General features: G+C 43.7%; 2 protein-coding genes across 7 annotated transcripts in view; both read right to left on the bottom strand.

Annotated features, from left to right (window-relative positions):
- Positions 1-446, bottom strand: part of LOC310680589 (tripartite motif-containing protein 54-like) — a 35,937-nt gene extending 35,491 nt beyond the window's left edge. The window contains exon 1 of one of the 2 annotated variants that reach the window (XM_083447449.1): positions 25-446. In XM_083447449.1, the coding sequence (XP_083303575.1) occupies positions 25-192 (168 nt within the window). In that variant the 5' untranslated portion in view covers positions 193-446. The remainder of the gene's footprint in view (positions 1-24) is intronic. The other variant, XM_083447448.1, reaches the window with a different exon arrangement.
- Positions 447-2,921: 2,475 nt separating this feature from the next.
- Positions 2,922-27,350, bottom strand: part of DNAJC5 (DnaJ heat shock protein family (Hsp40) member C5) — a 29,823-nt gene continuing 5,394 nt past the window's right edge. Inside the window, exons 1-5 of one of the 5 annotated variants that reach the window (XM_083447710.1) lie at positions 27,248-27,343; positions 17,096-17,213; positions 13,574-13,787; positions 11,640-11,811; positions 2,922-10,110 (exon numbers count right to left, since the gene is read on the bottom strand). In XM_083447710.1, the coding sequence (XP_083303836.1) occupies positions 10,013-10,110; positions 11,640-11,811; positions 13,574-13,787; positions 17,096-17,202 (591 nt within the window). In that variant the 5' untranslated portion in view covers positions 17,203-17,213; positions 27,248-27,343 and the 3' untranslated portion in view covers positions 2,922-10,012. The other 4 variants (XM_083447712.1, XM_083447709.1, XM_083447711.1 and 1 more) reach the window with 4 other exon arrangements.

Here is a 27,350-nt window from a genome sequence, read left to right as displayed (position 1 = left end):
AACCCAGGCATGTTCACGGCTCACCTGAAAGATGTCGTTGGCACATTTCCTGCACAGGTTGTGCTGGCAGGGCAGGATGACCACTGGCTTGGTAAACATCTCCAAACAGATGGGGCAAATCAGCTGCCTTTCCAGGCTATCCATAGTGGGGCAATCTCTAGGGCAGGAGTTGTAGTCCATGTGGGTCGACATGACAAGGGAAGAGGCAAGTGCCGATCTGGACGGGGCTCCCCGTGTGCCCTCGCGCCAGTCCTGGAGTGCGGCGGTGAGAAAGGGCAAGGGGAACGGCTCATGACTGCCAACGCCTCCATGTGGGAGGCAGCTGTTTGCTCTGATTTCCCCGAGGTCCGCAAAAGATCGGCTCAAATGCTCCAGGAATGTGATGGTGGAGACTCTCGTGCTCCTGCCGTCAGGGAACAGTTTGCCTTTTTATTCTGCCTCAGCATCCCTGCTCAGACACAGGCGTCGTGCATCGAAGATACTGTTACGTGCCACCCCAGTCTCCAAGCAGCGAGAGATTCCAGGGGTTTCAGCACTTGGTTTCCTTAGGAATGAAGGCCAGCAGAGTCGGTGGCGTCTTTAAGATATGGAAAGCGTAATGCTGGTGGTCAACAAAAGAGGTTTAAAGACTGCCTCAAGGAAAATCTAAAAAAAAAGTAGTATAAACACTGACAACTGGGAAACACTGGCCTGCGAGCGCTTCAGTTGGAGAACAGCCTTTACCAAAGGTGTCATGGGCTTTGGAGACACTCGAACTCAAGGGAGAAGGGAGAAACGTGCTAAGAGGAAGGCACGCTTGGCAAATCCACAGCGTGATCAACTCCCGCCTGGAAACAAAAGTCCCCACTGTGGAAGGACGTGTGGATCCAGTATTGGCTTCCACAGTCACTTACAGGTAAAGGTAAAGGTAAAGGTACCCCTGCCCGTACGGGCCAGTCTTGACAGACTCTAGGGTTGTGCACCCATCTCACTCAAGAGGCCGGGGGCCAGCGCTGTCCAGAGACACTTCCGGGTCACGTGGCCAGCGTGACATCGCTGCTCTGGCGAGCCAGAGCCACACACGGAACGCCATTTACCTTCCCGCTAGTAAGTGGTCCCTATTTATCTACTTGCCCCCGGGGGTGCTTTCGAACTGCTAGGTTGGCAGGTGCTGGGATCGAGCAACGGGAGCGCACCCCGCCGTGGGGATTCGAACCGCCAACTTTCGATCGGCAAGCCCTAGGCGCTCAGGCTTTTACCCACAGCGCCACCCGCGTCCCGTCACTTACAGACTCATTGTTAAAACCATGTTTATGGAAAACAATCTTACTCGGCTAAAGAAGGAGGAGGATATATGGTTTCATTTAAACTTTTAATTGTAATCTGCTTGGGGGGCAGGAACCTGCCTTGTGAGCATTTTCCTGTGTAAAGCACCATCTTCACAACACTATAAAGAACCAGAAATGAGAACATAGTGCTAAAACCTCCACCCCTTCCTTTGAAAATAGATAAGGAAGAACCTTATGGAGCAACTTTTGGTTGGGATGGGGGCAATACAGGAGGCTCCCTTTGAAGAAGAGTTTGGATTTGATATCCCGCCTTTCACTCCCTTTAAGGAGTCTCAAAGCGGCTAACATTCTCCTTTCCCTTTCTCCCCCACAACAAACACTCTGTGAGGTGAGTGGGGCTGAGAGACTTCAAAGAAGTATGACTAGCCCAAGGTCACCCAGCAGCTGCATGTGGAGGAGCGGAGATGCGAACCCAGTTGGGCTGCATCAATAGGAGTATAGCATCTAGATCAAGGGAAGTAATAGTGCCACTGTATTCTGCTCTGGTCAGACCTCACCTGGAGTACTGTGTCCAGTTCTGGGCACCACAGTTCAAGAAGGACACTGACAAACTGGAACGTGTCCAGTGGAGGGCAACCAAAATGGTCAAAGGCCTGGAAACGATGCCTTATGAGGAACGGCTAAGGGAGCTGGGCATGTTTAGCCTGGAGAAGAGGAGGTTAAGGGGTGATATGATAGCCATGTTCAAATATATAAAAGGATGTCACATAGAGGAGGGAGAAAGGTTGTTTTCTGCTGCTCCAGAGAAGCGGACACGGAGCAATGGATCCAAACTACAAGAAAGAAGATTCCACCTAAACATTAGGAAGAACTTCCTGATAGTAAGAGCTGTTCGACAGTGGAATTTTCTGCCAAGGAGTGTGGTGGAGTCTCCTTCTTTGGAGGTTTTTAAGCAAAGGCTTGACAACCATATGTCAGGAGTGCTCTGATGGTGTTTCCTGCTTGGCAGGGGGTTGGACTCAATGGCCCTTGTGGTCTCTTCCAACTCCATGAATATATGATTACTTGACTACCGCTCTTAACCACTACACACACCGCTCTTAACCACTACACACTGGCTGCATGGAAACAGCAGCGAGTGCGGAATGCAGCCAGTGGCTATTATCTCTGGTGGGATAGTGTCTAGCTAGTGTGTCAGACTAGGATCTGGGAGACGACCAGGGTTCGAATCCCCACTCAGTCATGAAACTCACTGGGTGACCTTGGGCCAGTCTCTGCCTCTTGGCCTAACCTACCTCACAGGATTGTTGTAACCATATGAGCCCCTTAGAGGAAAAGGAAATGGGCTGGTCTTTTTGAAAACATCCACTTCTCCTCAGAATCCCTCAGAAATTTCTGTGGCCACTCTACACAATGTAGCTTTGCGTCCAAAGGCTGCCACAGATGGGCGGGGTATAAATAATAAATTATGATTATCATCACAGTTGCTCAGGACAAGAACCCAAGCTACACAAGGAAGGTGGCTTCCATGCTGGATTTTCTTCCTCCTTTAAGTCACAACATTTTGGTTAATGGCAGAAAAGGCCTGAATCCAGCCTTAAAATAAACATTAAAAAAAAAAAAAAAAACAGATCAAGAGAACACTTTGGGTGGTTTTTTTTTGCCTTGAAAACATTTATTTTACAACCTTGGTTTCTGATAATTTAGCAGTCTTTATTTTTTCAATTTTATGTTCCTATTCAGACATACAATACATAAATTACATGCTAAAACATAAAATAACTTCCTTCTGCTTGAACTGTAGGTATGTACAGGAGCTCAGTATTTGCGAGTGTTAACAATCCACAAAGTTCGGACAGCCACAGCTACTTACATACAATTTAAAGGATGACCCTTTAAGTAACATAACAAAATATATATATATATTTTCTATGTATATGTATATATATATAATTGCTTTTCAAATGCATTTATACTTTTTGATTGTTCTTTACAACTAACATTTTTCTTAATTAAAAAAAAAAATATGGATTTCCCCTTTTCTCCAGCAAGTACAAGTGCAATATGAGACTCTTGGTACATCTTCATCAGGTCACACAGACTTCAGGAGAGGCCACAACAAATCTTACTACAAAATCAACAGTTAAGTGAATGGTGGAATCTACCAAACTTTGTTTTCTGGAGCCATGGTTCATTTCAATGGGGCTTGCAAACCTTCACTGAAAGGAACGGCATGAAAGGAGCAATGGCTGGCTGGGCCACAGTTCACCCTAACTTTTTTTACTCATATGCAAGAAGAGGCTGCCTTGAATAGAGCGATAGCTACACAAAACAAAAAACACATACCATGTTCCCCAATAGAGGAGAAGGGGCAGCAGCAGGAGGAGATGATGATACAAAAATTAATAGAACACCAGCAGTAGCTGAACGACGCAACATACACACACACGCGCACAGGACTAATGTGGAAAACGCAATTTCTACAGCTTTTGCAGCTTGGCAAATCTCCAGGTTCATTACATACACACACAGCCCACCCATCGACACACAAGACACAGGCGTACCAAAAAGTAAAATAAGATCGCCGAGTCAAAACATTGAAACGGAAATGAGCTGCAGGTCTTGCGCTGTGCAATTAAACAATTTGGGTTGGCTTGCCTCCAGCAGAATACCAAAAATCAAATGTCAAGTGTTATTGTTGGCCTACAGATTAGAGTCTGAGAATTAGGCAACGGGGCTGTGGGGAGAGGTAAAGAAACAATGGAAAGGCAGGAAGGTCCCTGTCGTCTTCCTCCAACAGGGAAGGGGGGAGGCTGTCTCTGTCATGCCTAGTTTTGGGGTCTTTAGATCAGGGGTCAGCAAGGTTTACCTCGCCCGGGCCGGTTCACTCCCATCAAGATCGCTCTGTGAGCTAGATCGCATCTGTGCAGATGCGATTTCCAGCATTTGTGTCTGCGCAGATCCAATTTCCGGCACCGCGGAAGCGAGTCCCCGCTCCGCCAGTTTAGCGCAGCACGCAGGGACTCGCCAAGCAGGTGGCTCAGTTCAGGGCCGGCTCGTGGGCCATTTAAACAACTCCGTAGGCCGCTTGTGGCCCATGGGCTGCAGGTTGCCAACCCTTGCTTTAGACAATCACATCGACTCATCTCCTTAACAGTCAAAGCTAAATTACCAACAGAAAAGAACCACAGCAATGCAAGCACTCATCCTACGATTTCCCATGCTATGCCCCACTTTGTTAAACACGCTGCCGCTAGAAAGAGCTTAGAGCCATGCCCTGCAACTATTTCAGAAGCCACCTTTTCCCCACTTCAACCCATGACAACCACCCCAGAAAGAACGCTGCCTCTCAGGATATTGCTGCCTTCTCTTTGAATCAAGCAGAGATGTTCAGGGTTTTGGTTTTTTTAAGGACATGCATTTGCTGTCCATTCTTGATGTGTTTGTTTGCAGGAGCCCCAACTGCTGCAGGAGGCTCCTAGAATCAGGGCACAGTTCCCACCTCCACCTGCAACGTAGGTAAAAACTGTCGCAAGGGTTGCTGATCCAACAGCAGACCCCCCAGCAACACCACCACATCAGTGAGAACATAATGTGAAACTCCGCCATTGAATAAGCTTGGGCGGGGTGCTCTCATGATAGGTTACTACGCAATGAAATGTTATGGAGCATCACATTTTATTGACTACTGTGAGGGCTAAAAGAAAAGGGGGGTGGAGAGAAGCAATGATTGGAAGTTACTAAGCTGAAAGAAAAAGCTCTTGGTAACATCAGAAATGGCAGAAATCTACCCACAAATGCTACAAGGATGTTTACGTAAGTGTTTTATATATACATGTATATACAGATAAAAACAACAGATTCATACATACACAGCCTGTGAAATTTATTTAGCATTCGTAGGTACAATGCCCCTTGGCTCTCCAAACAAAGGATGACTGCATTGCTCATTGCACCAAACAACTATTTTATTTTTTTTATCACTTCAACAGCAGCTGCTGCAGAGGGGATTTGGAGCTCATCTGGAATGTAGAATAAATTAAGACCAGTTTCCCAAGCGACAGTTTTCCTGAACACATCAGGACTTGGCACTTTGGTGTCTGAAAACGTAACATCTGGTTCTTAGTAGCTCTGAGAGCACTGTGCCTTTTCCACAGCAGTTAAATCTAATCAGTGCATCCGTGATACATTTTCAGACACGGGAAAGCCTCCCAGGGTCACTCCTGTGTTGGGAAAGGGATGGAGAATCAGCACTCTAAGCAAGTTTCTGGGTGCAAGCCTGTGGCTTGGCATGATTTAGTAAGAAGCTTGGAAGTCCAACCAGCAAACTACCAACCTTCCTCAGGTCACATTAGTCCCAAATTGCATCTCCCAGGTAATCAAAAACGGCAGCCCGCAAAGCTCTCCGTACCACGGAAAGCTGTACAGATCCTCCCTGACTCTGCACAAGTGGTCTGATGATTGGGCAATAATGAGCAGGTTAACGACAGGAGTTCCTAACACAGCCAGCTCCCTGAATGCAATCTGAGAGCGAAATGGGCAGGTTCATGAAGATGCTTGCGAATGCTAGCATCATTTAAAGTACAAATGAACACACTAATTTAATTTGCTGGCAACACATTTAAGCATAGAAAAATGGTGCAAAAGTTTCATATGCATTGGCAGTGAACGTTCTTTGTGTAAGCCAGTGCCAATGAACTTTTGAAAAGTTCATTGCCCATTCTTCATCTCTCGCTTCATTCACACTAGCTCCAAATGAAAAAAAGCCATGTTGATTTAGGTGAAGGGGAGAGAGATGCTCTGCAACTCACATATTCACGTCCCTGGGAGCTGAATTGAGCCAAAGAGCCAGAGCTAGGATGCGGTTTGGCCACCATGCAAAGTGAAGCAGGTACTTCTGGGCTTGTAACAGCTTGGTGCATTATATATGCCTATCACAAAGCCACGTGGAACTCACTTTAATTGGCCGGATCCACTGGTTTTGACACAGTTAAATAGGACTGAAGGACAACCTTCTTAGTCTTCTAACAACATAATATGGGTTTGAAAAAATGCGAAAGGGTGAGCCATGGCAGTCTAAAGGAAAACTGCGGTAAGGGGATGAGGTAGTAGACTTGATAAATAGGACTGAAGACAGATGGATGTGGGTTTTGTTCCAGAAATTTTAACGGTAGCTTGAAAGAAGGCTCACCCTCAGAATCACGTATGCTCACCCCCACTCTCACCTTCTATTAAATGACTTTGGTATGGTCTCAAAAACCCTTAAGTCCTGTTTGTCCAGAGGCAGCAACAAGACGACTTACAGCAAGTACACAAATGCAATGGAAAGTGAAACTCCTCTCAAATCATTTTCAGCTTTGTTAGCCTCCAGTTGAAGATAGAGCTATTAGAAATTAGAATTAGAAACTTTCCTTTATATCAAACAGCAAGCAGACTTTGAAAGAGCCCCCGTTGCTCCCTGTGTCCAGAAGCACAAGGTTAGGAGCAGAGAGCAGAGACTGTGTTTAAGACTATGTGAAGCACCTTCATCCTGGCATTTTAGCTTAGCAATTAATGGATATTTAGAACAAGCTTCAGTGGGATGCAAATCTAAAGGACGCAATGGTGTAAGAAGACACAGGAAGTACTACAGCTTTACCCCCAAATCACTACTGGAATGATTATGAAATCATTGCCCAACAGCAAAGTGATTAATAAATTGATCTACTTTAAGTGAACACAAATAGCGATACAGTACTCTGAACTCCAAGACTGAGGAGAAGGGAGGGGGGAAAGTGCCTGAAACTGTATTGAAACAATTAACTATGCTAGAGATTGAAGCAGCTTGTTTCCAGTGGCAGCAAACTGTTTAGGGGTTATTACATGTTTGTAAAATCCAGCCTGACCATGGCCCAAGTTCTTCACTAGATGTTTTGCTCTGGAGCGCCAATGTTGTTAGGTCATGAAATCAGTCCAAGATGGTCAATTTTAGTTATGTTAAAATCAAGACTGAAGCTGGGCAGCAGGAGTGCAGCTGAGATCATACTTTTACTTTTAGGCAAAGAATTCTGTCACCTTTTATAAATTCTCCATATTATACCCTCCATGTGACCCTCAACAAGATGGATGAGGCTTTCAAGTCTAAATATGTAAATCTCTGTGTGTGTGCCCCCTAACCCCTGGGTGGGGGACGTTGAATAAAACCCAGTGACAGGCATTAGGAATGCATGATAAGCCTGTTTTCGCCTGGAGAAAGATACAAGTCTGAAATATATTAACTTTGAATCATGCAGGTGGATTCAAGGAATATTAAAGTACTGAGCTGTCCAGGGTATTTAGCCGAAAACTAAGGGTGCAATATCAAAACGAGTGTTAACAATGTGTTAGCTCACCCAAATGTTAAGAACTGCCCTTCTGCCTAGCCTAAGTAAAGTGAACATGCCAATTTGGGCACCTTTGGAGAAGACTGGAGAAGACAGGAGAGGAAAGAAAAGAGCTGGCTTGGCTTTCAAAAGACAGTTTTGGTCCATATGGTTAAGAAGCTTTCAAAGAATTTTCCTTTAGTACAGATTTCAGGTCAGGTGTAGGGAAGATGAAGTCCTGCAAAGAAAGCAAACCTGGCTTCTGGGGAAGCAGAACGCATGTAGAACAAAGTCAGGCTTCATCCCACACAATCTGCATTACGAGGCTGTAGGATGCTGAGGAGGTGGTGGCAGAGCCCAACTCAAACTGCAGACAAGAGAAGACATTTCTACAATGCTCCCCAATAAACTTGTGAAACAGGCAAAGGGCTCAATCAGACTCGCTTTTCCTTATGTGTTAATTTTTCTATTTGCATTGACTTTGCTTTTCTCCACACGCCCTGGGGAATATTCATATTGGCACCTCCCACTTGCAGTCTGAAATGATACCACCTCAGAATGGTGTGTAAGAAGAGACAGCTACAGTTAATTCCAAAGAGAGAAAATGGGGGGGGGGGGAGAGAAAAAAGGAACAGAAGGAAGAATGATCTGAGCTCTGAAACTCAAAAGCAGCAGCAGCCCTGAAGCTGGGTGATGCATTTTTAAGTGGATTGAACATTTTCTAAAATGAGACTAAACAAACAATAGCAGAGAAGTAGAGAATATAAGTTGCTGAGATACCTAAGGAAGCCGCATGATGCCCCACCACATTCACACTCACACACACACACACAATTTCCATTCATAATTTTTTTTCTACCGCAGAGAGGGAAACCGTTCCAGAATATCCATCACAAAGTTATCAATGAAGGGAAACCCCAAACAAAATAAACATTATCTTTAAAAAGAACACGTGCAAATTATTTCATGGGCTAACATACAAGGAAACAGATGTGATTAGTTATTTGACAACCATTTAGCAATACTAATTAATCAACCACGCAGTGCTCCAATTTTGTAAAGCGCTGCACACTGGTTAGAGCAGATCAGACTTATTGATCCCATTTTAGCAAGGCAGAACAGAGGCAATCAAATTTGTGCTAGGAAGCCACATGGCTGTAGCTACAGATAGAAGACTTGGTGTCTCAGCTCCAAAACGCTGTGTTTTGTCTGCTGAGCCAGTCAGCATAGATCTGTTTCCAACATCACATAGCAGCAAACTGAAGCTTGCCACCCAGCAAACACTCAATAGGGAGCCACAGCCAATCTCAGTCCCCTGATAATTATGCCTGTACCTGCAGCATTTATTCTAGAAATGTTTTTTTTTAAGTACTCTTAGATGCATACCTAGAATGCATGTGTAAAGTGGCCTTAGTTTTCTTTTTTAAGAGGTGCTTGTAAAAATGTAAAAAGCAATGCATATTCAAACAATAGAAATCTAAACTTTACTCGACTATTTATTTGCTTAGACTTCATTCAAACGCGACAGTGAGAGCATACATAAGTTTCTGCTTTCCATGTCCATGCACAAGTTAAAAAAAATGGCAGTAACTGATCATAAATAGTGCAGGGGAATGATTAAATTCAAACAAAACTAGTGTGCACTTTAATTTGAGATAATTCAAGTAACGTCTGGTTTTATAACAAAACCAACATTTTGGCCCTCTCCTATACAAGAACATCTTAACTATTAAGCCACTGACACTCAGAAGATGAAACAGATGTGCAGGGAACATTTTTTTTCCCTTTTAAAAAAAATCCCTTCCATGCAACATCAGCCATTTTCAAGGTTAGCTCTTGAGACAGGGGTGTTAGGAGCAAAGGGGAAGTTGGGATATACTGGAAATCTTAGTTGCTATCAAGTGGTTGATCAACAGCCGCCTTCAAGTGAAGTTTGTAGCTCAACTGTATGGAAGTTTGGTGGCTTCTGTGGCAAATTTAAATTCTCTTTGAAAAATGCTCATTGTTTTTTTGGCTGGTATCGCTGCTCAAAATGCAGAATGTATCCATCACACTCGTTGTGATAACTCCTCAATACATTACAACACAAAGACATTTATAACATAAAACTCCACACATGCTAATTTTTTTTCTTTTTTAAAAAAGGAAACGAAATAAGACCAAAAGCTAAACTGCTTTAAATACTGCATGCTACAGTATCATCCATGTATCATCAAGATACGACACTGAAGGTGACAAAAGGCGAAGGGATTACAAAATATTCTCAGCAGGTTGGAGGCTGCCCTCTAAGTGTGGCAGGATGTCTCCCTTCCCCGTACTCTATTATCTAATGTCCATGATTCTAGTGCTGGATTGGCCATATTATTTATTCTTATCCATTCTAGTTAACAGTGCTTCCTTAACTTAGTTAAATCCATCGGTATGGTAGCTGGGGTGGGAGTCCGCTGTGAGCTGGGTCGTCTCTGAGACTGGCTGTATCACAATAGGTGTATCTGAGGTGTCTGAAAATAAAAGGAAATCATGGTTAGAGAGAGCTCGCTCCTAAAATTGCTGAAAGGAAGTGGCGCAATGAAGACCTGGCTTGTCAAAAGCAACTTGCTAGCCCTAAGTGCTTCTAGGCAACCAGGTAAAGGTAAAGGGACCCCTGACCATTAGGTCCAGTCGGGACCGACTCTGGGGTTGCGCGCTCATCTCGCTCTATAGGCCAAGGGAGCCAGTGTTTGACCACAGACAGCTTCCAGGTCATGTGGCCAGCATGACTAAGCCGCTTCTGGCGAACCAGAGCAGCGCACGGAAACGCCGTTCACCTTCCCGCCGGAGTGGTGCCTATTTATCTACTTGCACTTTGACGTGCTTTCGAACTGCTAGGTTGGCAGGAGCAGGGACCGAACAAAGGGAGCTCACCCCATTGCGGGGATTTGAACCGCCAACCTTCTGATCGGCAAGTCCTAGGCTCTGTGGTTTAACCCACAGCGCCACCCGTGTCCCTAGGCAACCAGGTAAGGGCATCCAAAAAAAATTGTCCTTCACTGCAGCTACAAATGACCAGCGTAGGATTGTGGGGGAAACAGGGAAGTTTGCAAGGCCGACTTAAGATTTCTGTGCAGCCGTTAATTTTAAAAAATGTTCCTCCTTCTTAGGATGCTGGTTTGCTTCATTATTTTTCCATCAGTTTCAGTTAAACAGACTGAAGGGTTGTATTTAATTAATTATTTCAACACCATATTCTTAGTTAATGGTGTCCATACAGTGAGCAATATGCAAGGTAGGGGAAATTCCTCCATAAACCGCTAACCGTGTCAACAAATGTTATCTTCTCCTTTCCTCTTAAGGCTACACCAACTAGCTTCGAAAGAAGCATACCCACAGGGTGCCTTTAGACCATTGTTCCATGAATGGGACTGCAAAGATGAAGGGAAGCACTCTCCAGCTTCTGCCATCAAGCCAGGAGTCAAGAGTTACTGGATGCTTGCACTCTCTGCCTCCTATGGCAAGGAGACCCACCAGCCTGGCCAAACCCATGGATCAGAGATGGAAAAGCTTGCAAGAAGCTTGGCTTTCCCTCTCCCTGCCAGAAAGAACCCCCCGGGGGGCAATTGCCACAAGCTCTGGAACTGCGGAAGTGAAAAGCAGCACACTCTGGCCCCCAACCACAGGACAGGGGACAAAGGGGGTGCCCGGCTGTGTGTGTGTGTGTTTGCAATTCATGTACAGGTATTATGAGCTGGCTCAAGGGCCATTCCACTGAAAGGCAAGTTATAAAATGATACGATCAACGAATTTGCTCACCTCTTCACCATCTTGTACATGAGCAAACCTCGCTTTCATTCAGGGAGATATTTAGGAATCTCCATGAAGCCAGGTCTTCAGAAAAAAACACACATTTGCAGCACAGATATGCTATTTAGGCACCTCCTTCAGTTGAAACTACACGAAGCTTCTCCTCCTCCTCCTCCTCTTCCTCTTTCTACTCAGCCCTGTGATTTTGAGACATTCCATGTGTGGCTGACCTGGAGCGCAGAAGACTTACCCCTCTCATCTGACTGTAGCTGTGCCTCCAAGTCTTCAGGGGAGACATAGTATTCCTGCTCTTCACCTTCAGGGGGTTTCGGTTTACACTTTCCACAGCAACAGTTACAGCAACAGCAGAGACAGCAACAGCAGTAGCAGCCCGTGATGAGTCCACAGAACACAAACAGCGCCTGCACAGAGGAAAAGGGAAAGTGTCTCCAACCGGCGCCTCTGCAACAAATGCCAACTTAACTGAGATCTCATGCTTGGGATATCAGCCGCAGAAAAACAGCCTCTTGAACTTAAAAAGCTCGCGCCCTCCTGACTCGTAGCAGAAAAGCTAAAATGGGAAGGCAAAGGTTTGCCTCTTCACAATTGTGCACGATGGTCTCATGAAAAACTGCCCATGTGTCGTACAATTGCAAGTTACTATGTCTTGAGGTAAAGCAAAGGCCAACCCCTCTGCTCTAGCACTCCCAAATCACTGCTGTCGTTTATGCTATTGCAGTTGATGGACTGTCCCAGCCTATGGCTTCTCATCAATTACTGTGGGTGGAATTCAACCATGTGCTCTTCCAATCATTCTGTCTGCACAAGTACTGCCAGGTGGAACGACCCCATGTTGTGTTCTGGAGCTTCTCCCAGCTCCCCAGAGCCAACTCTGGGGGCGCAGGGCATGCAGAGGGAAGGGAGCCCATTGCAGAAGGCCTTCCACAGTCCTTTGGCTGTCGGGGCTGATTAGTTGAATCCCACCCTGTATTCCCCCAAAATGCAAGCCAATACATACAAGATACACCCCAACAAGCACTAAGAAGTCCAGCTATTGCATAAAATAAAATAAATAAAACATGCCTGATTTGTACAAAATTACAATAAAGCTAATCATTTCAAAACTCCTAGATTAGGGAGCTGTTTCAGTTTGCCACTCAGTTATCTGCTCCATGACGCTCAAAAGCTTCTCTCTCACGACAAAGTAGTCAGGAGAAAGCAGGAAAAGAAAGTATCCCAATGGGTGATCCATCAAAACAGGAAACCAACACATTCAGAAAGCAAGTTAAGTGACTTCAACAACTGACACCACATGACACACTGAGCTTTTGATAAAAGACCACACAACCCTTTTTGTACTGTAAACTTGAGTCAAAACAATCTTCTTTCAAACCACAAGGAACCTACAAAAGCATTCCAGGAATTTTAAGAGATAATGCTTCGGAGACTGCTGCTTGTGGAATATTTCTAAATCAGTTGCCATTTTAAGCCAGAATCCATATTTTTTAATGGCTGCACTTAAAACTTTTAAACGTGACTGGACACCGCAGGCCAAAATTTACGACAGTGCTATCATTAGAAAGGAGCATTCTGCTTTTTTTCTCATATAGGAGGCAATGTCTTCCATATAGAATCATAGAATTCTAAACTAATTGTAAACTAAACAGAAATATGTCTCTTACGACAGCACATGCACATCATCTGAAAACAAGAGCAGCAACATCTCTTGCTTCTGAAACATTTTTACCCATACACAAATCTGAACAATAGATTATATGAGTTTTGTTCAATTAATTAATGGAGTTCTATAATAGGCTGCACTCCGAGGGCATCAGGAAGAACTTTCTGCCAGTTAGAGCTGTTTGACAGTGGAACGAATTCCTTGGGAAACGGGTACTGTATAGACTCTCCTTCATTGGATGTTTTTAAGCAGAGGGTGGATGGTCAAACTGCCAAGGTTTCTTTGGTTGTGGCACCTACACTGCAGGGGGTTGGGCAAGATGACCCTCAAGGTCCCCTCCACAATTTGGGGATTCAATGGTTCACTTGAAAAACTAACATACCTACTGGGGAGGCAGCAGAATCTCTCAAGGTTCCTAGAAACTGTTGAAACAGCATGCTGTACAAGATTAATATCATGCTACACAAAGAACATGCTCAGAGGAGAATCTCTCTGTTGCTTACCTTTGCCCACCAGCTGGATAGCACAAAGTACGTGTTCACATTCTCCTCTCCAAACTGCTCTGCTACATACAGACCCAAGGAGCCATACTTATCATAAATATTTCGTTTTGTAGCATCAGTTAATATCGCGTGTGCATTATTGATTTCTTTAAATTTCTCCGCAGCTTCCGGATTATCTGGGTTCTTATCGGGGTGATATTTTAATGCAAGTTTCCTGTGGAAAGAAGAAACCACAGAAGAACATGACAAGACTTCTGGATCAGGGCAAAGGTCCGTCTAGTCCAGGGGTCAGCAACCCGCGGCTCTGGAGCCACATGTGGCTCTTTTACACCTTTGCTGCGGCTCCGGGGCGGATACTAGCGAGGGGAGGAGGCGCATTGTGCGCCCTGACACTCCCCACTGTGGCGGGTGCTGTACTGGCTGTGACGTTGCATGGGGGCGGTGCGTGCGTTAGTCACACACCGTCCCGATGTCACCTTCCCGCCCGCCCGCTACATTGTAAGGGGCATGTACGCTGGTCACTGTTTTGAAGGGGAGCAAAGAACACACACACACACACAAAAAAGTTAACTTGTTAATTTAACGTTTATTTCTATGAGGAGGAGTAATTCTGAGGGGTCAAACAAAGAAATAATAAAAACAAAAAAGTTATTTTTATAATGACGAGTTTTGCGGCTCCCAGTTTTTTTCCCTTCGGAAACAGGTCCAAGTGGCTCTTTTTGTCTTAAAGGTTGCAGACCCCTGGTCTAGTCTAGCATCCTGTTCTCACAGTGGTTAAATAAATGCCTATAGGAAACACATAAGCAGTATCTGGGTACAGCAAAACTCTATACCCCTCCTGTGGTTTTCAGCAATTGGCATTCAGAAACATACTGCTTCAGATAGTGGAGGCAGAGCACAGACATCCTGGTTAGCAGCTATTAATAGCCTGATTAATAGCCTCCTTGAATTTGTCTAATCCTCTTTTAAAGCCATCCAAGTTGGTGGCCATCGCTGTCCCTTGTGGGAGCAAGTTCCATAGTTGAACTATGTGCTGTGCGAAGAAGTACTTTGTTTTCTATGTCCTGAATCTTCCAAAATCCCGTTTCACTGGGTATCAATAAATTCTAATGTTATGAGGCAGGAAGGGGGGGGGGACGACCTCTATCCACTTTCTCCATGCCATGCGTAATTTTATAAACTTCTAACATGTTGTCCCTTACTCACTGTTTCTCTAAACTGAAAAGATCTCACAGCGGTGGAGGAGGACTGAAACAAGTTGCATGCTCTGCGTCCATCAAGGCATCTCAGAGTTGAGATACTGAGGTTCAGCAAACCTTCACTTGTCATGGTATAGAGATAGCTGACCTGGAAGCCCCATTTGTAAGAGAAATGGGAGAAGACAGTCCCTGCCTTTATTCCACAAGGTGCCTTGAAGCCCCACCTCCTTTGGGGGCCTCTTCACGCTTCTGGGTGTACCTTGTTTTCCTTTTTTAAAAAAGTAAGGTATGAACGTGTCTTACGCGAGTCACAGGTGGGTGCTCTTGCTGGGGGCAGAATCTGAGAACTGAGTGCAGCAACTCCCAGGCTGCACTTGGTGGAACCTGGGTCTACTTTGTGCCACTTACAAAGCCTGGCTCTGGGTTTGGGAGGGAACTTAGGGTGTTTTTACCCGGTATCCCACAGCATATGTAACCTGAGGTACCACTGTACAATTCTATACATGTTTACCCAAGCCCTACTGAATTCAATGGGACTTACTCCCAAACATGTCTAGGTCTACAACCCAAATCTACCCTGCCCCTCCTAATATTTTCTGCAGCAGTTTCCGACACTGCCAAATTTTTACAGCGTACAGCTGCTCGAGTCAAAAAGAGGAAAATTGTTTGTGCCCAGATTTAGTCCATAATGGCAGAAAGCATCCAACATAGTCAATGTAGGGCTGGTTTATATGAAGAGCAAAAGCCCATTAGAAAATGTCAAGTAGCTGCTACTCTGGAAAGACTGTCAATTTCTGCACATAAATATCCTGCAAAGAGCGCCTTGTCTCTAAAGTCACATGAGAGAGATACAACTTCAAGCAGATGTTTGCCCAAAGCAGAAAACTGCAGTTGCCGGTTGACTCTTCCACATCAAGAGGAACAAAAGACTAATATTTCCAGACAGATGCACAGCTACCCATTTACGGTGCGGAATAATATATTTTTTTTCAAAAAAAGGGGAAGATTCACTGTGATACAGAACATAGGAAAGCTGAATTATATTGATGGTACAACGAAAGCTAACACACATTTCCACAAATTTCTGTTCACAAAAGAATACCTGCAGCCAGAATCTCCACAAATCTCCTATTGTCTGTTTCTCTTCTGAGAAATAGTGGGAATACAATTAAAGTTTATTATTTGGAACCCAGTGTTTCCACCCTGAGTTAGTGCAAACTCGGGAAAAGTACCTTGCTCACTAAATCACTTACCATTGTGAAAAGGTTTACTGCTGACCCCTAGTGTAAAATTTAGTTCATTGCAGTTTATCACTAATATGCCCCCTGAACTCACCTCTGGGCTCATCATCACTTCCCTTTCTTTGTCCTGAGATTTCTTGTTCTTCTCATGATTTCTAGACACGGGTCCGAGAGATTTTCCTTTTGGCCTGCTGTTTTCCCCAGGAAAAAGCCACTGTTTACTGCTGAATTGAAACATATGTCAATCTGCAGAAAACTCAATTGACGTTTGTTCCAATTCAGCAGTAAACTGTGGCTTTCCCTGGGAAAAGCGGAGTAAAGAAGAAAAAAACCTCTCAGACTCATGCCTAGAAGACTACTGCTGGTTCACCAGCACATCTATTTAGCCTATGGACTTTTATCTTCCACTGTTCCCAAAAAAATTAAAGCAAGAGCATCAAAAGTTTTGATGTGTTTTTTTTTTTTTTAAATGTGATTTAAAATTTGGTGAAAAGCAGACTGATCTCTACAGCTAAGATTTATTCCCAAGACAAGACTCATCACTGAGTCAGTGGACCTTCTTTTTCCATTGCTGCCCTGTAAAATAGCTGTGATGAAGACATTTATAAAAGCAGTATTATGTGGACTGACAAGAAAACTATAGATCATGATTCAAGCCTATTATGTTCCAAACTTTAGGAGAGATTTTATCAGTGGTATGACCTATGATTGAAAGAGCTGAAGTTCTGAAAATATAACTGAACCAAGCTCTGATTCTACTTATCTAAAAATCATCACAAGAGACACCTAGAGCAAATAGTGTACTGTGTAAAAGGAGTATATAAATTTGTCTGCTTTCTTCTACTCAACTACTTTAAACAAGGAAGCTGAGTTAGATTCCTATTATCATGTTTTGTGGGTTTTTCCAGATAGAAACCATAGTTATCTATGTTTCAGATAACCCAAATGGAGCACGAGTAATCACCTCACTTGCAGTGTTTAGCATCTCAGAGATAGCAGAAACTTATGGAACGATAATCATGAGGCAAGCTGGCTGTATTAGAATGTATGCTATGTTCAGAGCGAGTTCTTGGCCTCCTTACCTGTATGACTTTTTAATATCATCTGAGGTGGCGTTCTTGTCCAGTCCTAGAACATGGTACAATGATTCCCCAGACGTAGACAATGAGCGTTGCCTCTGGTCTCCCATCTTGAGCTAACCTGGAGAGAAAAGAGTATAGGACAAAAATTACAATTGGGCCGAGTGCTGGATTTCACACTAGATGGTGTACCAGGGTTCACAGCCCTGCTCAGCCATGAAACGCACTTGGTGCCCTTGGGAAAATCACCATCTCCCAGCTTGACCAAACTCACAGGTGTTGAGGAGAAAATATCAGGAAAACCCATATATGCCACTCTAAGCTTCCAGAAGGAAGGGTGTGATACGAAGAGGATAAAATTGGTTCTTCCAACCCCCTTTTGGAATCAAGGTTCTTCCAACCCCCTTTTGTAGAGGGTAACTTTAGAAAAACATCTAACATCTCTGAAGATATGACTATGCCCAGTTCGCACGTAACACTACGCCAAACTGTGGCTAAGCATTGACAAGCAAACACATCGGAACTTGAGAACAAAAATCACTACCCAGTTTCGCTGCTGTTGCTCTACACAGAGCTAAGTGATGGTTTGGTTAAGAATTTTGCCTGAACCTGACTTGTGTTTTTTCTCCCCCAAACAAACCATGAGTGGCAAGCCAAGAGCCAACTTTACTTTCACCTCGTGGCTTGTCTGAAGTGAGGTGTTACCGGAAAATCCGAGGGCTCCCTTGGACAAAAAGTAAAGACACCAACCAGAGTAAATTGGAGCAAATCAGCAGCCTGTAGGCTTGGCCTTTATTGAACTGTTGCAACAGGGTGTTCCCCTCACTCGCAGGAGAGAGGAAAGACCCAGAAAATGGTGTGCAAGACCTTATAAAAACTTTTGAAATTCCCCTCCTCTAGGTCAAGCCCACCCCCAGAAACATCATGCATACATTACAGAAAGGAGGGTTTGAGGGAGGAGTTGTGGTGGTAACCTGAGTGTCCTGTCACCTGGCTGGTTCCCCTCTTTCCCCCCTCCCATGACTCATTTTCTGAAGACAAAAGGTAGTCGCAGTTTCCTGCCCCCTGAGGGGGAATCCAATCACTGTTCTTTTGTTATAGTCCGTGTTGAATCCACTCGTGTATGCAGTCTGTTGTGTAGTTGATGGTCTTCTGTCTAGGACCATCAGAGTTGGCATAGCAACTGGGCAGGGCTCCTGTGGATGTGCTGCTATGCTCAAGGGATTATGGTGGCCTGTATCAAACCTTCCCCATTTTGTAGTCTTTCCTTCATGGAATAAAATAAAAGTGGAACAGTGCAAATCTGATGTATGGTTGATTTTCTATGAATTTATAACAGAGGTGTAGCGTATGTAGTGTGTGAGTGTGAGTGTGAGTGTGAGTGAAGTCTGTACAAACTGAATGGGGGGGGGGGGTTCCTGCTACAGAGTAAACCCACGAAACCAGGTTAGGACGCAGCACTAAGCCAAACCATGACTTAATTCCTAGTTGCACAGCAGCAGCAGAAATGGGGGAGCAGCAAAGTTGCACCAATTTTTGCTCCGAGTACCGAACAGGCTTGCTTGTTCACGCTTAGCCACAGTGTGTGAACCAGTCTACTATTTCTTTGACCCCTGTACTACTTGAGGAGCAAAAAATCCCATATCATATTTCGTAATTGCTGTTTATGTATAGTTATTAACCTCCCATCAAAACTGTACACAACAAAGGGGTCAGAAAACTCTCGCAGAACATAAGCAATATGTTAAAAATGCCCGTTGGAATCCAAGCAACACTTCGTAGTCTAGCTTTAGATGCAAATTAATGCTAAATGGGGTCTGGGGAGCTAATAAGGACCCAGTTACCATAATGGGTCCATCTAGTACAGTATGCTGTCCAGAAAAGCTCACAAAAATCTTATGATGACGATATCGAACCATTACTGATATTTCCCTGTAAAGGGTAATCAAGAGATTATTCCTGAACACGGAGGGTATGACCATCATGCTTAATAATCAAAGCATGTCCCCCCCCCCTATTTATGGTAATGATCACAATATCATCCTATGGTACTGAATTCCTTTAGTTAAGTTACATGTTCCGTGAAGTATTCGCTTCATTGTCTTAGACCTGCTGCTTCTCCATTCCAGTTGATACACTCCAGGCATTTGCATTTTGAGAATCCATTTATGTCCATACTTCTCATGGTCCCAAATATTTCTCTTCTCTTGAAGGCTTAGAGCCATAGTGTCTCAACCAACCTATATTCATGGAACAAACCCGCCTCCCCCCATCACTTAAATCGCTCCTTTCAGCACCTTCTTCCTCTCAGCCATGATCAGTGACAAAGAATGGGGTAAAAAATCAGTCCTTTATTTTCCCAGGGGAAACTTTCCATTTTGTAAGTTCATCAGTAACTATGGATGGCGTTGAACCACAAATAGATTATAGGCAAGCTTGGCAGTTTTACTAAAAACAAGTAAACAGGGCATCTGAAATTGTTCCAATGCAAATTACACCTCGTTGTGCAGAGGAATATTTTCCAGAAAATCCATGTCACTGGCCACATAATAATGATTAATTATTTCAGTGTGGGATAGCCAGTATTATGTACAATGTTCTAAAGATGGACATAATTATAATCGTATATAATGGCAAAGAGCAATTAAGAAAAGGAAATGCTCAATGCTTTTGAAAGGTACTTTTTCTTTCAAAACAGCACTGAGCACCGGTCACCTGGCACCCAGATAAAGAATTCCAGTTCACAGAATAAGTTGGAGCCAGATGGCAAATCGGAAACCAGGTAGAAGCTGCTACATGGGCAACTACTTTAAAACCTAGAATAAAAATCTTTAGAGTGAGGCAAGTAAGTCTCTGTTGAGACACAGTGAGAAACACGTGACGCCTTGCTGCCATCTGGTAAGGCAATAATTAGAATATATTTTAAGCACCACTTTCAGGAGTCTGTATTATATGACAGCCAAAAGAGATGTCAAAATTTTAAGCACGCAGGGTCCAAATGGTTAAGGGGCAACAAAACCCTCAAACATTGTTCATGTTGTCAGGTAAGAGAAGCATCAGATGGCTCAAGGCTCCAAACCTCACAGCAGGCCAAGAAGTTTATCATGCATGTTCATAGAGTCTGAAAAGCAAACTCAAATTCTGCAGAACCCATCTGACATTTTGAGCTGTCCCATTTGGCTGGGACGCATTCCACGGGTTTAGAAGTGTAATACGGGATTGTCACCTGACTCTGCACAACAGAGATAATTCTTCTTACAACCTCAAGGTAATAAATGACAATGTCCTCCTGCCATCCACAACGCAACACTCATAAGTTCTTACACCTTCCATGACAATAAACCTGAGGACAGAAGCCAGATATAACCATTTCTACAGATTCTATTGTAGACTCTTTAGCACTTCACAGATAAATTAACCTCTTTCCTGACCTCTTTGCTATCCAGTTACAAAACCAACTGTTGATACTGAGCTGGATCTTCATGCTGCCGCGCCAGCTGCACTTAGACACAATGCTTGCCAAAGATTAGCATTGTCTTTCTCAACCTGATGCTCTCCAGATGTTTTAGACTACAGCTTTCAAAAGGCCCCGCCAGCGTGACTGTGTGCTAGCTGTGCTTGATGATGATGATGGTGATGATTTTATTTGTAACCCGCCCATCTCACTGGGTTGCCTTTGTCTGAACTTCAGGTAAGTTCATTTTAATTTTGTCTGCCCTTTTGGTGTAGATTCTCTCTCCCCACCCCATATTTAATTTTATTATATTACTGTTTCTGGTATTTTATCATCGATCATGGGAGGGGGTTTTTTAGGGCCCAGAAGCGAAGCATAAACAAACACAAACACACACACACACACACACACATATAGTGTGTGTGTGTGTGTGTGTGTGTATATATATATATATATATATATATATATATATATATAAAATGTATATCGGGGTTGGCAAGGTTTACCTCGCCTGGGCTGGTTCACTCCAGTGGAGATCCCTCCATGGGCCAGATCGCGTGTGTGCCTGCGATTTCCGGCATCTGTGTCTGCAATTTCTGACGTCTGCACAGATGCGATTTTCGCTGTCTGCTCATGCACAGATACGATTTTCGGCGCTGCGGAAGTGAGTCCCCGCATCGGTTTAGCGGAGGGCGCAGGGACTCGCCGAGTAGGCGGCTTGGTTCGGGGGCGTCTGATGGTCTGGTCAAACAACTCCCGCTTGTGGCCCACAGGCCTTAGGTTGCTGACCTGGTGTATATCATATATATCATGTATGTATGTGTATACACACATGCACATGCACGCACACAGATTTCCCCCCATATGCCTCCTAAAGTGGCAATAAGACTAAGAATTGTACTTCTGCAATGGATATTTCTTACAGGCCCCAAATTCTTGGAAACAGTCTAGCATATATAATAACTTTCTTTCATTGTTCTTTTTGGCTGCTGAAATGCAGCAGCCACTTATTATTTCTATACCACCCTTCATTCATAGATCTCAGGGTGGTTTGCAGCATAAAAATACAAGATAAAAACACAAAACTCAGAATAAAAACAAGAACAAAACAATAACCCCCACCCCCTCTGATGCTTTTACCTTCTGAGTATGAGCTTTTAAATCATTTATGATCAGGAATCTTTGCAGATTTGGGAAATGCTATGTTAAAACATTCCAATGCATGATCGAAATGCAAAATGATTCTCAGCTACCTTTTTTACTACCCACACAACTGGCGGTACATAAAAGAAAGCACTTCTTTATGCAGAACAGTTAAACTCTGGAACTTGCTCCCACGGGAGGCACCAACTTCATGGAGGAGATGGCTATCAAAAGCTACTAGCATGTCCTTGAGGATCCTGCCCTCTTCCATTCTGCGGACATGACCAAGCGAGCGTAGACATCACTGAGACAGAATATGCTGGGAGAGCACATCTTTGTTTGAAACTCTGTCATGCCATGTGGTGCCCCAAACCTCCCTGATGTGGAAGGCGTTGCTCCTGGCAGGTGCAAGCTGCCTACATCTCACTACCATAAAATAGCATGCTCAACATGCAAGCCTGGTAGACCTTCATCTTGGTATTGGTCATTAGCATCACATACTCCCATACCCTTCTGGAGGGGCGAGCCACTGCCATAGCTGACTTGCCAATACGCTTGCCTAGCTGAGCGTTGATGAGAGAGGTTGCTTGTTATGGTGGCGCCCAGGTGGAAAAAATCGTTTACCGGCTCCCAGTGGAGTGTGGAAGGCTGCAAATGACCATGGCCTGCATCTCAAACACTGGACAGCAGGGAGACCATCCACAAAGCATCACTTGAAAATGGAGCATCTGGACAGGTTCATATAAAAGAAGGCAGTCTTTAAAGTATCATGGACTCAGACTGCTTAGGGCCTTAAAGGTTAAAGTAAGAGCTTCAGAGTGAGCCCAGAAGTAAATTAGTAGCCAGCACAGCTGAAAGAGCACCAAAGTGATGTGATCATTATAAATGTTGTCCTCTTATGATTCCATGAACGTTAATGCTTAAAACCAACCAAAGAATCCAGTTAATACCTTGATGACAAGCACAATGTTATCAACATTCACCGGATGTAATTCAGCCTTTGGGGGCATTATAGTAAAAAGGCAAATTGATTTACACAGGCATTTAAAAAAAACCCCTATGCTTGGGGTTTCTCCTCGGTTCACATTTTCACGTCCAAACCCCCTCAAAATCAAGCCCAAGTCCAACACAACAATGCCGTTAACAAAACGAAGAGCTGCCATTCTTCAGCAGCAGACACGTTGGGAAAAGACAGGCTGCTGGCTATTTTTGGATTAGGTCATTTCAGCTAGCCCACACTAGATTAAATAGGCCTTTGGAGGAGGTATTTTTAAAGCACGTGGCTCTCAGCCAGCTTAACTCTCTCTCTCTCTCTTTGGTGGCACGGGCCTATCTATTCTCAATAAAAGATGCTTATAAAAAACAAAGCAAAACTGAGCATTATTTGGTTTTCAAGGCTGCCTCTTCCAAAGAACTAGATGCATTGCATACCAGAGGCAAATCATGCTCCCACCCTGGTGGTGGGTAAATAAATTTAGCAGAGTGTGTGAGTGTGTCAAGTAAATAAAACTTGCAACAGCTAGAATAAAAAAGCAGACATTTTGCAAAAAAAAAAAAAAAAAACAACCAAAAAAACCCAGCCATGTTAAGATGGGGGAAAGCTATGTGACTCAGTGGGCATAATGATCCCAGCTGTAAGGATGGTTTGCATATATGCCTGAAATCCACTTCTGCACTTTCTACAGCAACACAACTGTTCAAATGCAGCAGACGCACTGAAACAGGGGCATCTGGGTTTAATTTATGAGCTCTGAGTGCACCCACTAAAATCAATGGACATGACCATCTTAAGTTCATTGTTTTCAAGTACTCTATGACTTTCTTAGATACAAACCAGAATATCCAATACATTCACATTTAATGCTAAATTTCATTTGCACTGCAACAACATTGTGCTCCGAGAGTTCTGACCGAGGTGCCTTATATTATTTAAATTAAGCAGTTATGCCTTGAGCTCCAAGGCCCAAATGCAGTGCAGGATGGAAACACAGAGCTGCATCAGCATGAAATTCCCTGCAGGTTCATCTGAGATTAACCGAAACTCAGAAACCAAATTCTTTCCCTCGCGGGATGGCATTGACAGTCCTCTTTACACTTTTACACTTTCACTGTTCTGTAAGGTGGATGAAGTATTTTGCTGGGTGCTTGCAAAAGTACAGTAGCTGGAACTGAATTTGGCATCTTAAGGATATCAATATTAAGATTTTTAAAAGGAAGTTTCTGGCTCTTATGCCAGTAAAGAGAACATGAGAATATGTGGGCAATACCTGAGAAATTTTTACTACTAAACAATTAATTAGCACTAAGAATTTCCTTTGTATTGAACAGAACATGGCACAATGGGTCAATACATCTGGCTGTTAACTAGAAGGTTGGTGGTCTGAACCCACCACAGGGACTGGTGTGGACAAGATCCTGCATTCCAACTCTGCAATTCTATGATTCTAAGCACTGAGCACCCACAAGGATTTTTGAGAGTTATAGAAGAGTCCTGTCCCTTCCTTGTTTCTCAACTGGTGGACTTTGTTTCCATTAACAAACAGTCCTAGTTTCTGGAATTAAATCTTTGCCCTTGCAGTTGTTTTCTATAGGACAGTGGTGGCCAAACTTGGCCCTTCAGCTGTTTTGGGACTACAATTCCCATCATCCCTGGCCAGTGGTCCTGTTAGCTAGGGATGATGGGAGTTGTAGTCCCAAAACAGCTGGAGGGCCAAGTTTGGCCACCACCGCTACAGGATATTAATATCAGCAGTCATACCACAATATATTTTCAACTTGTCACAGCATGATGCTAATCTGACAAAACCTAACTACCTACTTTAGTCAATCTGATAGAGATACTTTAGAATCTGGACTCCTTCAGTTTGGGACAGCGGTTAAATAGGAAGGTCCAACAAAATGGGCTTACACCAGCATTGCTCAGAGGATTTCTCAATGCATGAAAGTTATCTTATCCCATTAGCAAATGTAACCTAGAGAAACAACACGTATCTCAACACAGCAGCTCTCATGATTCTGCAGATAGTGGACGGATTCGCATATAACACCATGGCCTGTTTGATTATCTAAACCCAGCCTCACCAGTTTTCTTCTGCAAATCTCTGCCTTGCTACAAACAATAAACTTCCAGAACCCCGAATCTACAAACAAACATGTAGTTTTAGCCTCATTCTGCTTTGAACGTTCTTGCATTCAAAAAAAAAAAAGTTAGGCGCAAGAATGGAAGCAAAGTAATTTAAATGTGAGATGACAAAAGATTTTCCATATACAGTGGTACCTCTGGTTGCGAATGGGATCTGTTCCACAGCCCCGTTTGCAACATGAGCAGAACGCAACCCGCGTCTGCGCATGTGCGGGTTGCAATTTGCCGCTTCTGGGCATGTGTGTGACATCATTTTGAACGTCTGCGCATGTGGCGAAACCCGGAAGTAACCCTTTCCAGTACTTCTGGGTTGCTGCGGGACGCAACCTGAAAAGATTTAACCTGAAGCGAACGTAACAAGAGGTATGACTGTAATGGCAAACTTAGAAGTTTGCTTTTCACGAGTAATGGATTATCTAATGTGTACAGATTTTATATTCTGCAGAACAACCATATCACTATCTTTTCCACAGATTCAGCCCTTTTGGGGAGCCCTATTTCATGGGTCCCACTTATGTTCTGTACCTTTAAAGAGCATGCCTTGCTACACACTCACCAGCCATCTGTTATGCATTCGAGACAAGGAGGGTTCCCTTGAAGTGGTTTCTCTCCAAAGGCTATGAAGAAAGGTAATCTCCTGGATTAAAACAGCATCACTCTTAACTGTCTGCATACCAAGCACTAAGGGTTTATAGTTAGTACTATTGGAGTGGGGTGAGGGGAACAGACATGCACATATGCTAAACCCCATCATGCTCCACATTTCTTCATTACTTTCATTGTTTTCATGTATCTTAACCAATGTTTAAGTGTATCATGTCAGACTTAATTTAGATTAACAAACGTCTCTGCTCATTGAGTCACTACAGTGACTCAGAGTCCCTCCCTTATCAGTGAACATCTGTGCCTTCATTTTAATACCCAGCCTCATGGTGGAATCACACTGCACAATGCTAGCTAATTTGGTCGCTGGGGAAGGGAAGAAAAAAAAGTACAAATCTGTCAGTCTTGTTTTCATGCGGCCCCCTCAAGAAAATAAGAAGGGGGGCTATTCAAAGTAACAATCCAACACCTTCAAAATCTCTGATATATATTAGTATCTGTGAGATAGAACATCAGCACCAACATATAACTGTAAGGAAACTGCAAGGTACATATGCTTTGTCATTTACAATAGCCCTCCCTTTACAGCTGATTTTAAGAGTATTTCCCATGTCTAACTAAACAAATTGAAGCGGCTTAACAAGTGACTGATCCCAAGTTGCTTACTCTGCCTTGGCAATGAAAACACATCTCTGAAGCCAGCAAGCTGACATACTTCATTAGTCTTCTAAAGTGCTAAGGCAAAAGGACGCCAAATATGCCCAGATTGTGAACATTCTAATGATCAGGCCTCTATGTGCAGCTTGTACAGCACATGAGGAGGTTTTCAAAGAGCCTGATAAATTTATTCCTCTGAATTCACAAAGCCAATTGACCAGGCCCACCTCTAGAACACCTACATGCTGACATGAAATTAAGCAATGCATTGAAATCTTCAGCCACTTGGGTATTCAATATAGAGCCAATGTAGTATGGTGTTAGAATGTTGGGCTGGGACCTGGGAGACAAGGGTTCAAATCCGCGCTCAGCCACAATGCTCACTGGGTGAGTTTGGGCCAGTAACTGGCGAGGGGGACAGCCATGTACACCCCCCTGAGCTCCTTAGAGAAAAATGTGGGCTATAAATGCAGTAAATAATCATTATTTAATATCACTTTATGTCAAATGCATCAATTCTTGGGCTATGGTCCAATTTCAAAGCTGTCCAGTAACGTCTCCCTACCCTTTTGCACAAACGTGTGGCCTGAGACTAGCGACCTCCTTAGCTTTATGGACAGGTGCATATGTGGCACAAAGCCCCCCAAGCTGATGTTATTTCAGTGCATCGTGTACCAGGCTTGCCCACGTAGTATGACCAAATCCTACAAAACTGATAGTGTGGTGCATCAGCTGAATTCCATCTAGGAACATCAGTTTGCAAATCAGTTCCAATGATTTATTTATTTGGTCCACTGGCAGCAGTTTTATCGCCTGTATGTTGCTTTTATGCTATGCACTTTCTCTTTTCTGTACACCACTTTGGTATTTTCTAGTAGCACATGGCTTCAAAATCTTGCAAATACAATAAATCTTTTGAGACTTTCTTTTCAACATGGCCTTATAGGACTTGGCATTTTGCATGTTGCCAACTCTCACCCTCCTGCAACATCAAAATATCTACCACCCACCTGCCCAAGTCCCTTGTCTTCCAACAGTAGCCAGCACTAGATCTGCAGAGACACACAAGCCCATTCCACAATGCATTTTCGGTTCCTGCATGAGGCTTTGTTCACAAGAGATGCACACTCATTTGATGGTAAGTATACAAACCTACGTGGAATCAATGAACTTCAATTCAATGACCATCCTCAACATTGCCAACTGCTAAGAAGCCTGTTGGGCGAAACACTTCCTTTCTTCTGAAGCTGAATGACCTG

Source organism: Podarcis tiliguerta (assembly GCF_965153285.1).
Source record: "Podarcis tiliguerta genome assembly, chromosome: 6".
NCBI lineage: Eukaryota > Metazoa > Chordata > Lepidosauria > Squamata > Lacertidae > Podarcis > Podarcis tiliguerta.
The sequence above is the reverse complement of the archived record's forward strand: the minus strand, read 5'-3'. Positions and strand labels throughout refer to the sequence as shown.